Below are 15740 nucleotides of genomic sequence, written 5' to 3' on the forward strand. Positions count from 1 at the left end.
AGCAAAGTCAAGAGGACAAATCTTAGGTGGAACCAGAACGATTCTGAAATTTTGAACCAGAACGATTCTGAAATTTTGATTCTGATTTTAGGTCCTTATTTTTGTTTGTTCATTACAGAGTTACGTAACTCTGTAATTATGCCTCTTTCATATTCATGTTCGATTTTCTACACTCGAGAAAATGAATTGTTTACCCGAACAATTTCTACTCTCTCTACTCTCGATTATCTAGTATGACTCATTATCATTTTATTTTTTTTGCATGTTATAATCATTACTTTAATTATATTGTGATGAGCTAGTGGAACCTATTTAAGTGTGACTGTGTGTAGTCTCTATGTGGGTTTAGGTTATAGAATGGTTTTTCTTATGTGTTCTAGAAAAACTTTTACACTTTACAACTTAACCATCCGTTTCCGTAAACGCTCTTAACAAAAAATTATACTCCCTCTGTATTTATTTAATTTTCGTTCTAGGTTATTTTGAGTAGATTAAGAATTTGAATAAGTTGACTATATTAACCTTACAAACAACATTAATTTTTTCAAAGTGATTCTTGAAATAGTTTTAGACGTGAGGCTATAATTGAGATTCTTTTACAAAACTTACATTGAAAAATGTGAACGACATGTATTGTAAAACATGAAAACAAATCTAGGACGACAATTAAAACAAAACGGAGGGGGTATATCATTAATTAGATGATAATCAGTTAAGCCTTCTACAGTTCTACCCAATTAAGACTTAAACCTCAATGTTTCACTTTCACACCGCTCATAAAAAAAGAAAGTACTTCAATTTTCAAGGACGCTAGGAGGTGGGCCTGTCCCGTTCAAGAGGGCCTTCCTTATAACGTGCACACAATTTGTCAAGGATTCGGAAGATTAATTACTGAAAATTCAGTTTTACAGTTGAAGTTGATAGTAAAAACTATAAAGTCTATAAAAAAAATCGCATGAGTTGGAAGATTTTTTTTTTGTTTTGAACAACCAGTTGGAAGATTAAGTACTGATTTTATTTTATTTTTCTTGTGACCAATCTAGAGAGGATTCAAATCTATTATAAATTTAGTTTAACAACTAATTTATTTATTGATCATAGCACAATTTCCAGATACCTGGAAAGAAAATGATGAGAAAAAAAGAAAAGAAAAGGAGTGGTACATGAGAGAACTAAATAAAAGAGACGAAGACCACAAAATCCGAATTAAAGGGAGAAGAAAAGTTAGCTAGAGCGCACAACTCAGACAATGCATTATTAATGAGTCTATATAAAAGAGTCACTACTTAAACTTGGTTTTGGTTCTGGACATCCTTGCTAGTCTGGTCTTCCCCATCGTTCATGTTCTGGCTCTTGACCTCGGTCACTTGAATCTGAGTCTCAAGAACATTGTGAACAGCAGGCGCTTGATGAACCGTCGAATCCGAAATCGGACCGGGTGTAATGGTTGTTAGCTTCGCTATATCGATGGAGTATTCGGACGCAACCGCTTTGGATTTGTCTGTCTTCTGAGCCACCGGAGTTTTGTAGTACTTGAAAATTATGTAGAGAATCATTTGAACAGCTCCTAAGAACGCGCCCAATACATTTGGAAGCTTCAATAATAAACAAAATATGTGTAAAGGACATTAATATTCCATCTATTGTCGACAAAAGAAGTTGGCAAAGAAAAATAACAAAGGAAAAATTACCGACATCGCAACAGAACAAATTATATTTTTTGTTTCTAGTACATATCTTATTGTACACTCAATTCCTTAGCACATTTAGTGGGGTTCCAATTATTTTATAATAATGCTACTAATGAAGCGAAATGTGTGCACGGTTTTAAATCATATATTCGTTGCCACGACATTCATATTCGACTAAAAGGTCTTTAAAAATATAGTTTGAAATGGGGAAAAAAGAAAAAGGTAACTACTGTATTTTACTTTATTAAAGAACCACCCACAATAATAATCTAATCATTTTATGTTGTGTTGTCCGTTACTATATGCCTAGAAATGATAGAAACAGAATATAAATAATAATTGAGAATTATATGAATAAAACTCACCGCAACGTAGAAGTCTTTAATAGCAAGACCGTAGAATAGCCACGTGACAGCGCTTAACGTAAGAAACAACGATAAAGAGAAGGGCATAAACTCCACACTTCTTGTACGTACCACCACTCTCTGCACCAAAATTAGTAGTTTTTAACTATTTTACTTTTCCCAAAGTGAAACTATATAATATACTCCATATAACCAGGAAAGGAAAGACAAAACAACTTTTTGTATTATTTAGGCCCACTATATAGTCTATATATAGGTCAAATTACGCAAAACATAGCTCGTTCGAACATATAAACGTACCATGATACTCAAAGGAGCTGCGAACACACTGACGGAAAATCCAACGCAAATCCCTCCGAGCACTTTCTCACGTGTGGAACCTTTGGTTAAGAGCTCGCAGACAAGAACAATGACAGCAAACCCCAAAAAGTTCAAGAGACCAAGAACTTTCAGAGTGGATATCTGCAACATAAGCATCTAGTTATTAGCAAGCCGGACACAAAAGCATTTACGTATGTGTATATACGTGCATGTTTATGATCAACGTGAAAGCTACAATAAAAACTTATATAAAGGTATAGAAAAAGATGTTTCAACACATACTCTGGTTTTCTTGTTAGCATAGGTTACAAAGAGGACGATGTAGATGGTTTCGATGACGCATCCGACAGCGTTTATGGTGATGAGAAGGAAACCTGATCCATCCTTTTGCATAGCGTAGTAAATCCAAAGCATGGCGCTGAAAATCGCGGAAAGATAGGGAAGAGACTGAAATCCTTCTGTAGATTTCTTCTTGACGATCCGTATAAAAGTGGGCCTAAATAATTCAAAAACAAAAAAAAAATTGAATTATTTCGAAACATCTACAAATATTGAGAGACTTTGTAAGAACATGTTGATGCTTACACTGGGGCCAAGAACACGACGAATGATATGATGTTACCTGCAAATTTATTGTGTAATAAACACTGTGAGTTTTAAAACGTAATTCAAAGTGTTGGTTGAGTTTGCTAGTATATATGATGAACCTTTCTGTCAATGCTTATATATACACACGTACCCATGATTCCGAACACAAACGCCCATACATTGTGAGTTAGAGCCATTTCTTGCTGTTTTTTCCCTTTGTTTGGTCGGACTATTGAAAAAATTATGTATGTGAAAAGAAGTATTAAAAGACCAAGATCAGAAAGAGAAAGACAGAGATCTTGGAACCTCTTCTAACCCTTGAAAGCCAAGCTCTAGTTTGTGAGTTTTAGCTATGAATTTACAATGCCAATGTTACAAGATATATATAGAGGGTTCACATGTGAAAGGGTGCAACGTTAGTACGTTTAAGACGACATCGTTTACAGAGCGGTGAGAGAAGGACATGTCACATTATTGGTCTCAGATATTTCTGATTGATGTTTTCTTTTAAATAGAAAATTAAATGTATGACATTTTCATGTGGTATGCACTCTTGGCGTCTATTTTATTAGTATCAAACTTTTTTTCTGATACCAAACTTAGATTTATATTTTATTATCGTACTCATACGAATGGAGCTTCAACAATTTTTTTCCTTTAAAACCAAAAAGAAAAACTTAAAAGAACGGTCGATAGAGGTTTACTTATAAAGCCATTTAACGAGTGGTCACTTATTGTTTAGCGGTAACCAATAAGCCCCGGATCGGGTGTTAGCTTTCTAGTGAACCATTCAAGCAATATATATCATTAATACGCCTTTTCATTCAATTTAAATCACCTTTTAACGTATATGATTCTCTAATTAATACTTAATCGGGAGAATCGAGCCAAACGATTCCCTAAATACTAACTTTTAGTTTTACTTCGTTAGCCAATCAACATATCTTAGCTCATGGCTGATATTAAGTCATTTCACAGAAATTTGAGTTAAAAATACTAGTTTATGACTTAAAACGACTTTAAGGACTTGTATGTTGGATTTGTTTATACCACTTGCAACAAATTATATATACTTTTGTATGTGTATCGAAATATTTTTAGTTAGCCGTATTAAATAGCTTGTAGAGAATATAAAATATTTCCTCTGTTTCATAATATAAAATGTTTTAGAGGTTTTTCTTTGTTTTATAATATAGGATGTTTTCAACTTTCTAGGTAACTTTTAAATTACTTTTCTATTTTCTTATTATTTATTTTATGCAGTCTTGTTTATGATTATGATTGGTTGAACTTTTTTAAAGTGGTTATTTATTAATCTGAAACGGAGGGAGTATGTTGTAACAACAAAGAAGTTTATAATATAGCAAAACATATATATCTAAAAAGAAAAAGTCACATGGAAGTTGCCATCGGACGGTACAACCTTCATAAATCCTAACCGTGATCGCTCCCTCTGTATTCATCGTACCAGTCAACATGAACACTTTCCATTGAGTATGCGCCACGTGTGCTATATTTTATGTTGCTTACGAGCATGTTAACTAATTAGGTCCGTAACTAATTTATTAATACCCTTATTATAGTCTCATTTGTGTTTATCTCTTCATCTTATTTAAAAAAAAAAGAAAAAAAAAACTTGTGTGACCAAAGTATATTCCTAATTTTTTATTCTTCCAAATAATCAATCTATTTATTACTAATTGCCTTAGTGAGTTGGTAATGTTTTAAAATATTTCATCCAAACAGAAACGATCTCATAGTTAACTAGTCATTTTAGAGTATAAACCACTAAAATTTTTAAACTTTAAGAAGAAGTGATTAAAAAGAAAAATATAAATAGTATACTTTTCACTTTTATGTATAATTTTTTCTACCATATAAAAAAAATTAAGAAATAAAATAAGAATAGAGCTGTATTGCGTTTTATCTTAACGTGACTGTCGTGTGGTTATAGGTAGGATTCAACATCATACTTCTTGATGTTCCACTTGGCTACTTTCCGTGTTATCTAAATTTATCTACATTTAATTTACACAAATGATATCATATCGAAGCAAATTGTCTCACTAACCTTTTCTTTTCTGTAAAATTAATCTATATTACTAATATTTGCTTCCACCAGCTTCCACAAAACTTTATCGACTAGTTTGTCAAAAATGAAAACATAAAGTTATAAAACATCACATGGGAATGTTATATATCGTCTATTTGAGCTGACTAAAGTTGATTGGTCACAAATTAATTGTTGCAATTTAGAGAAAGACAAAATAATTACACAAGTTTCCGATTTGTATCTTAATATATACTTGTTAAATAATTATTGTTGATATATACTTGTTATTTTAAAAATTAAGAAATTAGAAAGAGAGACTTGAATATTTTTGGCATATTTCATTTTTGGATAAATCTATGATTTCCATTTTGGTTCCGTATTTCAAGTCATTTACAAATATGTGCATATCGACTTTGTCAATAACCCTAAAGGTTGTTGTCCTATCGTTCTTTTTCTTATCAATTTGAAATCATGCAATGTAGTAAAGAGGTTATCACATCAGTTGATCGAGAGAAACACGTTTACAAAATTTATAACATTTCATCCCGATCATCATAGCCCCTACAGTGAAGTAAAATAATTAAAGTCTCTTGCATCTTCTTCTTCTTCTTCTTCTTCTTCTTCTTCTTTTTGACATCAGTCTCACTTGCATTTTCTTAAAACTTTGAAAGATGATGAAATTTCATGACATTTTAAAGTTAGGACCGCTTCTTTTCATGTCCTTTCGAAATGCAAAAGAAGACAATTTCTTATTATCAGTTTGACTTACTACTGAAAACTATATGTGTATGGGGTAATTCACATTTGGCATAAGTTTTGGTTAACAACTAATGAGAAGATAGTTTTTTTTTTTTTTGAAAAAGAATGAGACGATAGTTCCTTAATTATATTTATAGTCTTCTTGATTTTTTTATCAGTATATACCCCAGAGAATTGAATTAAAAACTTTCATACCCAATTTTTGAAATTCATCAAGATATTCAATCACCAGACTAGGAACTGTGAGACAAAAAAAAACAATTAACTTTTTCATGGAATGTAAAAAAAACAAGTATATAAATTTGTGGAAAAGATAAATAAAATTGATCACTGTAGTTCCATTCCATTGTTGTTGTCTCGTGATCGCCGTATCTATATATGAAAAAAAAAAAAAAAAAGCGTCAATCAATGTCAGAGCTTCTTGGGTGTGTGTGATGTGTGTGAATGTGCAATAGAATCAGTGTAAAATTGATAGTGATGATAGTGATGACTCATCGTTTGCTTTTACTGTCGTTTACCATTCCAAGACAGTCTCTTGGTAAGTGCAGATTAAAACAATACATGACTCTATCTACTCATATAGACAATGCCCGCCCGGTTCTATTGTGTGCCGTTCGTGCCCATGCCACTTGTCACCATGGACCGACGCTCACCTTTTTAAGCACATTTTTTTTATCTTTCTGTAATTTACCTTTTACTCTTTGTTTGCTCCTTGGCCATTTTTGTCCTTCACTAACAATTTTATTATTTTAACATCACATGAAAGAAAATATGCACGCAATTATATTGGAATTGATAATTTAGTGTGTTAGGTAGATTTGATCACAAGAAACAAGAATGATTTAAAGATGGTGAATGTCAAAGATAGTTAAATGTAATTCTTGTTACAAAGTAAAATTGTAAAATGTTTAAATTAAATATAAAACGATTTCTAAGGAGTTTGTAGGTTGCCAAAAAAATATAAATTCGTAGAAAACGAGACTATTAAAATAAATTGTAGAATACAACATAACTTGAACATAATAAAAAATAGTAAACCGTCAATTTTGTATAATATATCCAATGATTTTGTTTTAAGATGGTATCATGTGAATATTTTTTATTTGATTATTTCTACCTCTAAAAGACGTCTTTTAACATCTTTTAAACAAATTTGATAATTAAATATAGATGATCGATCTAGAGAAGAAGACTTTATGATTGGATATAGTATGTTTTATTTACTAATAGTCTTATTGATGCTATACAGAAATTAATTACTAAATAATACTACTACTATCAATTAAATTTACCTATTTTCGCTCAAGAACTTCGGACGGTAAAGTTATTATATTATGAGGTGGTGAAACATATGCATTGTAACAGCTAATTTCAGAAGAAGAAAAAATCAGCGTAAATTAAAAAATTAACGGTCCATTTTTAACCCCAATAGTTTGGAACGCCGGTTGACTGGTCATGTAATCATGAGTTATGTTTTATCTTTTTTATGCTCTCTCACACCATACTACAAAACTACAAATTGTTTTAGGAGATCATTCACCATAAAAGGAGTGCAAGTTAATTTTGAGAACGTTTTTCTCAAAAAGCTGGTAAATTAGACGTAGCGTTATACCATATACGTATGTGGCTTTTTAGCTCTAACAACATGGAATCAAATTAAGTGTCGATATATGAGTTAAAAAGATTTTAGCAATAAAACAAAAACTTTTGAATTTGCCGATTGATTGCAATGAATCATGTGGAAGCACTGAGATATTTTTGGAGTCTTCAGAACTCTTTTTTTTTTTTTGGTCAAATGGAGTCTTCAGAACTAAGTGAAGCATTTAAGTAAGTAAAGTGAGTCGCAGCAAAACGAAATAAATAGGTAAAGCAAAAGCACTAAGCTCCCTTGTCAAGTAAATAGTATATGAAGATGGTACGATACAAGGAACGATCAGGAACACATATTCTTACTTTCCCATCGAATAATGATATAATTAATCATTATGAAAAAATGATATAATTTTTAATAATATACAAGTATTAATGTATACTCCAAGGTCTGGTGTCTTGTTTTTTTGTTTGTTTTAAAAGCAGCCAAATTACTTAGCTTTCGTATTTCAAATGAAGGGCCCCACACTTGAATAAGATACTTCAGTTTAAAAAAGGGGAAATATTGCACTTTTTATATGTTTTCACAAACTAGCAAAATAAGAATCATATAATTAGTATTTTGAACGACAATAAACTAACATCTAACCTATCAAAATGTTGGGATAAGGTTGAAAGAAGGTTGAGTTGGAAGATAGTACTAGTTTTATTATAATTGGGTTTGTTAAGGAGATAAAGATCAAGTGTATTAGGAAATATCTAATATATGTGATTTCTAGTAGGATTAGAATTAACAAAGTCTTATATAAAGATGTGTTGAGATGTGACACAACTAATCAGATTGAGAGATTGAGGGTTGGAGAGAAACCTAAGTTTTGAGTTATTTTCTTTAGTAATAATAAAGAGAGTTATTCTTTATCTGAGTTCTTAAACTATCTTTTGATTTTATATTTGGTATCAGAGTCATTGCTCGATCATCGAAGAAATGCTTTCTTTACATCAAGATGGTGAATTTCCCAACCATGTGAGGTTGCAAGATCAATTAGGAGTCTTAGAGTCTCAATCCTAGCAACTGGTGCAAAAACTTCCTCAAAGTCCACTCCATATTTTTGCACATATCCTTTTGCTACTAGCCTAGCCTTGTATTTGTTGATACTTCCATCTGAATTCCTCTTTAGCTTAAATACCCACTTTAAACCAATTGGTTTTGCTCCAATGGGTAAGTCAACAAGATCCCAAGTTCTTAGCTTCTCTATTGATCCTATCTCATCCTCACAAGCTCTTATCCACTTCTTAGATTTCCTTGCTTCATAGAAGCTTGTAGGTTCATTGTTTAGACATAAAAGCATTAACTCACCTTCTTCTTCAGCAAGTAGGACATAATCCTCAAGATGTTTCGGTTTAAATATAACCATGAATGCTATCGTTGTAGCCTATTAACCGTGGTACATTTGATCTACCATACATTTCGGCCTATCTTATGGTAGATCAAATGTACCACGGTTAATAGGCTACAGCGATAGCAGTCATAATGTCGATCCAGATGATGGAAGGAGTACTTCAGGGCATATATTCTATTTTGGTAAGAGTCCGATCACATGGTGCTCGCAGAAACAGGATGTGATGACTTTATCTTCTTGCGAAGCAGAGTTTACGGCCAGGACTGAAGCTGCAAATCAAGCAATTTGGTTGCAGGATTTGTTGGTCGAGATCACCGGAGCTGCAGAAGAGAAGGTAACTATTCAGATTGATAACCAATCGACGATTGCTCTCACGAAGAACCCTGTCTTCCATGGGAGAAGTAAGCACATACATAGGCGTTATCACTTCATTAGAGAACGGGTTGAGAGTGGTCAGATTGTGGTTGAGCATGTCCCAGGAAATGAGCAGAGAGCAGACATTCTCACAAAAGCTTTAGAACTTGCGGTATCATCACCACCACAACCTAAAGAAGGAGGAGGCTCTTCCTCAATTGTTTGTCCTATGCTCAATACAAACAACTATACCGTATGGGCTTTGAAGACGAAAATCGCACTCAAAATTCATAAGGTCTGGGATGTTATAGAAGCAGAAGCCGACCAAGTCAACGAGAATAAAAACAATGTAGCGATGGCCTTGCTGTTTCAATCGATACCTGAGAGCCTAACTCTACAAGTTGGAGAACTCAGTACGGCGAAGAAGGTATGGGAAGCAATCCGAGCTAGAAACGTTGGAGCAGAACGTGTTAGAGAAGCTAGGCTGAAAACTCTAATGGCTGAGTTTGATCGATTGAAGATGCAAGAATCTGAGAGAATTGATGACTTTGTTGGTAAAATAGCTGAAATTGGATCGAAATTAGCTGCGTTAGGATCAAATATAGAGGAACCAAAGATTGTAAAGAAGTTTCTGAGCAGTCTTCCTCGCAGGAAATTCATTCATATAGTTGCCTCTCTAGAACAAGTTCTAGATTTAAACATTGTAAGCTTTGAAGATATCGTTGGCCGCCTAAAAACTTATGAAGAACGAATCAGTGGTGAAGAAGAAGTTCCGGAGGAACAGAACAAGCTGATGTTTGTGAATACGAATCAACAGGTGAACCAACAAGCAACACAACAATACAAGGAATACAATGGAGATTTTGGAAGTTACAGAGGAAGAGGTCGTGGAGGTAGATATGGCTACAGAGGTCAAGGAAGAGGATGTTTTGGAGGAAGAGACATGTCCCAAGTTACTTGTTTTAGGTGTGATCAATACGGACATTTTGCCTCACACTGTCCAGATAGACTGCTCAAGTTACAAGAGGCACAAGAAACGGATAACAAGGATACAAAGGATGCGGACGAACTTCTAATGCATGAGGTCGTATTTTTGAATGAGAAACGAGTTGTACCAAGTAAATTTGAGACTAGTACAAATAGAGATAGCACATGGTACCTTGATAATGGTGCTAGCAACCATATGACCGGAGATAGAAGGTATTTTAACAAGCTTGATCTGTCTGATACTGGAAAGGTTCGTTTTGGAGATGACTCAAGAGTTGATATAATGGGAAAAAGGAACAATCGCTTTCATAGATCAGAATGGGAAGCAAAGGGAGATGACTGATGTTTATTTTATTCCTGATTTGAGAAGCAATATAATCAGTCTTGGACAAGCTACAAAGTTGGGATGTGATGTACGCTTGAGAGGTAAGTATTTGACAATGAGAGATCAAGATGGAAATCTACTTGTCAAAACAGAGAAGTCTAGAAATTGCCTATACAAAGTTCAGATGGGGTTGCGAGATAATGCTTGTCTATACCTTACTGAAATAAGTGAGTCTGGTAAATGGCATGCGAGAATGGGACATGTGAACTATACAACCTTAGGATCGATGCTAGGTAAAGAATTGGTTCTAGGAGCGCCAAAATTCTCAGTACAAAAAGAAGTTTGTAACTCATGTTTGCTTGGAAAGCAGACTAGGCAAGAGTTTCCTCAGGAAGCTATTTTTTGAGCAACAAGGAGGTTAGAACTCTTACATGGCGATTTGTGTGGACCGATAACACCAACCACATCAGCTGGAAATAGGTACGTTTTCGTGATCATCGATGACTTCTCGAGATATATGTGGACTATGCTTCTAAAAGAGAAAGGAGACTCTTTTCAAAAATTTCAGAAGTTCAAAGCTGTAGTGGAGAAAGAAGTTGGGGAAACAATACAAATCTTCAGAACAGATAGAGGTGGAGAGTTTGTGTCTTAGGAATTTAATTCTTTTTGTGAAGCTTCTGGCATAAAACGGCACTTGACAGCTCCATATACACCACAACAGAATGGTGTTGTGGAAAGGAAAAACAGAACTTTGTTGGGAATGGCATGCCAAACTATCTTTGGGGAGAAGCTATTAGGCATTCTACATACCTTATCAACAGGATAGCAACTAGAGCTTTAAAAGAAAAAAATCCATATGAGTGTTATCGAGATAAAAAGCCTACAGTTCATCATATTAGGATTTTCGGTTGCATTGGCTATGCAAAGGTAGAGAAGCCTAACTTAAATAAGTTAGATGATAGAAGACGTATTCTTGTGAACTTGGGAACAGAACCTGGGTCTAAAGCGTATCGTTTGTTGGATCCGCAGTCAAAGAAAATTATTGTCAGTCGAGATGTTGTGTTTGATGAAACGAAAGGATGGCATTGGTCTCAAGAAAGCGCTACAGAAGGAAGTAATGAGAGTTTTAAGGTTAATTTTCATGGTTATGGTAAGCACGGTCTGCAGGAAAATGAAGAAGCTAGTGAGAAGGATCAGAATCAAGAAGAAGAAGAAAGTTTGAGTGAAACAGAACCTGATGATATTTCGGATACACATGGACGAATGATTAAGCGCGAGTTGATACAACCTGCAGGTCCGACTGCAGGTCAATCTGCAGTTTCTAACACTCCTAACGAGCCAGAGTTACGAAGGTCACAGCGGGAGAGAGTTAAACCGAAACATCTTGAGGATTATGTCCTACTTGCTGAAGAAGAAGGTGAGTTAATGCTTTTATGTCTAAACAATGAACCTACATGCTTCTATGAAGCAAGGAAATCTAAGGAGTGGATAAGAGCTTGTGAGGATGAGATAGGATCAATAGAGAAACTAAGAACTTGGGATCTTGTTGACTTACCCATTGGAGTAAAACCAATTAGTTTAAAGTGGGTATTTAAGCTAAAGAGGAATTCAGATGGAAGTATCAACAAATACAAGGCTAGGCTAGTAGCAAAAAGATATGTGCAAAAATATGGAGTGGACTTTGAGAAAGTTTTTGCACCAGTTTCTAGGATTGAGACTATAAGACTCCTAATTGATCTTGCAGCCTCACATGGTTTGGAAATTCACCATCTTGATGTAAAGACAATATTTCTTCATGGAGAGCTTAAGGCGACTGTTTTTGTTAGTCAACCTGAAGGTTTTGAGAAAAGAGGGAGTGAAGGAAAAGTCTACAAGCTTAACAAAGCCTTATATGGCTTAAGACAGGCACCTAGAGCTTGGAATAATAAGCTGAATCAAATTTTGGAAGAGTTGCAGTTTGTGAGGTGTTCAAAAGAACCTGCTGTGTATTGAAAGGATGCTGGTAAAGATGTCTTGTTTATAGGTGTCTATGTTGATGACTTGTTTGTCACAGGGACAAGTCTAACTATGGTTAACAGATTTAAGGAGGAGATGGCTGCTAACTTTGAGATGAGTAATCTTGGGAAATTGTCATATTACCTTGGAATGCAGGTTTGTCAACATTAAGATGGGATCACACTAAGTCAGGCTCGATATGCTCATAAGATTCTTGAAGAAGCAGGGATGTCAAACTGCAATTCAGTTCTTATTCCGTTGGAGACAGAGTTAAAATTATCTAAAGCTGTGAATGAAGAGGAGATTGATGCAACTTTGTATAAGAAGAATGTGGGGTGTCTACGCTATTTGCTCCATACTAGGCCAGATCTATCGTATTGTGTGGGGATACTGAGCAAATATATGCAGAGTCCAAGGCGATCACATGGTGTAGCAATGAAGCATTGCTTAAGATACTTAAGAGGAACCATACATTTTGGCCTATCTTATGGTAGATCAAATGTACCACGGTTAATAGGCTACAGCGATAGCAGTCATAATGTCGATCCAGACGATGGAAGGAGTACTTCAGGGCATATATTCTATCTTGGTAAGAGTCCGATCACATGGTGCTCGCAGAAACAGGATGTGGTGACTTTATCTTCTTGCGAAGCAGAGTTTATGGCCGGGACTGAAGCTGCAAAGCAAGCGATTTGGTTGCAGGATTTGTTGGTCGAGATCACCAGAGCTGCATAATAGAAGGTTACTATTCAGATTGATAACCAATCGGCGATTGCTCTCACGAAGAACCCTGTCTTCCATGGGAGAAGTAAGCACATACATAGGCGTTATCACTTCATTAGAGAACGGGTTGAGAGTGGTCAGATTGTGGTTGAGCATGTCCCGAGAAATGAGCAGAGAACAGACATTCTCACAAAAGCTTTAGACAAAAACAAGTTTAAGGTAATGAGAGATCTCTTGGGAGTTCAAGACTTGTCGAAACAGAGCTTCAAGCTTAAGGAGGAGTATGTTGGGATAAGCTTGAAGGAAGCTTGAGCTGGAAGATAGTCCTAGTCTTACTATAATTGGGTTTGTTAAGGAGACAAGAATCAAGTGTATTAGGAGATATCTAATATGTGTGATTCCTAGTAGGATTAGGATTAACAAAGTCAATTATAAGAATGTGTTGAGATGTGACACAACTAATCAGATTGAGAGATTGATAATTTGAGAGAAACCAAAGTTTTGAGTTATTTTCTTTAGTAATAATAAAGAGAGTCTTTATTTGAGTTCTTAAACTATCTTTTTTGATTCTATACAAAAGAGTAACAGAAATCGTTTGGTCGAAATATAAAGTGTGTGAAAATGACTTGAGAATTATAATTAAAACAAAAGTAAGATCTCCAAAAATTATTTTCATTTTTGTCAGTATTATTTTTCTATTTTTTTCGGTAAACCATTTGCATCTTCCTTAAGTATTCGAGGACAATCTTATTGTTGGCTCTGAATAATTATTAGCTTAAACGGGCTAATAATCAATTCCCAAGTAATTTGAAAGCTAGTTAATAATTGATTCTTTATAATCTTTAATAGTCTTGTGGGACTTGTAAAAGTCACAAAGGAACGTTTTCGCCTCCAATCAAGGGAATGCCTTATTCGACGGTCAAAATTCCTTCCCATGCATCCAACCAAGAAAAATGCTTTCTAACAGAATCTGCGAGAAAAGGAAAAAAAAAAATGATTTTTTCAGTAGTACGAAAGTTGAAAGCATTGGTAAGAAGAAACGAAAACACAAAAAGAAACTAAAGAAGATTTTTTTTTGTTTAGTGTATCACCATAACATATTCCCCTTAATTCATTGTCCGTTGAAAGTGCTTTACCCTTCTGTTGGATCTTTAATACTTTTTACTCTCAAAGTCTTTGCCTTTTTCATTTTCCCCGATCGTTTTTGATGGTTGAGCTTAAGTTCTTGACTCACTTCACTTCAAAGGCTCGTATACACATTCGTATGCATGGTATACGGCTCACCGGTTAGATTACCAAGAAACTCAAAATTGATTTTGTCCCACGTATCACCTTTTGACTTCAACTGCATGGAAAAAAAAACACAATCAAAACTGTTATAATATCCATAAGTATAAAATGACTCTGTTATATGAACTTTGACATGGTATGGTTGGGAACTAACATATTCAAAAATATTTTCTTAAACTTTGTTGGCAAATTTTCTTAAGGATTTGGAAGGCCTCAATATACATAAAAATATATTTTTTTTGTGCAAAAGGAGTAAGTCTTCTCTCCCATCTGTTTTTTTAGATATTTTTCTTTTATTTATTTTTTACGACCAAACATTATATATTATCAACTTTTTTTTGTTAGATTTTATTGTATGTATATATTTTCTTACATTAGTTTCATTTTCATTTTCCAAATACTGTCTACAACTTTCAAAACTACACAATACTACTTACTTACTATGCATTGAGTAAAACGAAAAACATGTAAAACAATACTTTTCATTGACAAAAAAACGATAATTTTTTTAAAAAAATCAAGAACTAACCATTTTATATTAATTTCGTTTATTTGGATTTTTTTTTTGTTACAACGAAATACGTACACAAGAAATGTATTGTATTTTGTTATATACTACTCCCTCCGTTTTATATTAGATTTTCAATGCAAATGTTTGGTAAATATTCTAATTTATCCATCTGTTTTAATGTTTTAGATAAAATGATTATCAATTTTTTTTTTGATTTTATCGTTTGTATATATATATTTTACATTAATTTCATTTTCATGGGTCGTTTTCCAAACACTGTCTACAGTTTTTAAAACTGCACAATACTACTTACTTATTATGCATCGATTGAAACGAAAAGCATATAAAATAATAGCATTCGTAAGAACTGATTCTACATTCTTAGATAAAATGATTCAACAAGTAGAATTTATGTCTGATGGTCCTATGATTTGATACTCGAGTTGCTATCTGATGTAAGGCTTGTGTTCCACGAAACTTCAGTTTAATGTTTCCTTGATTATTATTTATTCGGCTATGTTCTGAGATTTCAATCATCGTACCTAGACTTTATGGCTCTTGCAATCTTCCAATGTTAAAGTTTGTGAGACTAAGAAACAATCCCACTATATTTGTCTCAATTGACATTGTTTTAGGTTTGTCGTTTTAGATTTGCAATGCAAGTGTTTGGTAAATGTTCCAATTTTATCTAACTCTTTTAATATTTTAGATAAAATGATTATCAACTTTCTTTTTGTTTAATTTTATCGTCTGTATTTTTTGAATTTTGGTATCAACATCCTATCAAC

General features: G+C 33.8%; 1 protein-coding gene and 1 pseudogene across 1 annotated transcript; one reads left to right on the forward strand and one right to left on the reverse strand.

Annotated features, from left to right (window-relative positions):
• Positions 1-1066: 1066 nt before the first annotated feature.
• On the reverse strand, positions 1067-3652 carry LOC104761062 (bidirectional sugar transporter SWEET13-like). Its single transcript, XM_010484079.2, has 6 exons — positions 3117-3652; positions 2963-2999; positions 2660-2873; positions 2357-2518; positions 2057-2176; positions 1067-1595 (listed from the first exon to the last, which is right to left on the reverse strand). Exons 1-6 carry the CDS (start codon positions 3160-3162, stop codon positions 1287-1289), a joined length of 888 nt encoding a protein of 295 aa, XP_010482381.1. The 5' UTR covers positions 3163-3652; the 3' UTR covers positions 1067-1286.
• An 8848-nt stretch (positions 3653-12500) lies between these two features.
• Positions 12501-13163, forward strand: LOC147922904 (secreted RxLR effector protein 161 pseudogene; annotated as a pseudogene).
• The last annotated feature ends 2577 nt before the right edge of the window (positions 13164-15740 follow it).

This window comes from Camelina sativa, chromosome 18 (genome assembly GCF_030686135.1).
Source record: "Camelina sativa cultivar CO46 ecotype springtype chromosome 18, ASM3068613v1".
Lineage (NCBI taxonomy): Eukaryota > Viridiplantae > Streptophyta > Magnoliopsida > Brassicales > Brassicaceae > Camelina > Camelina sativa.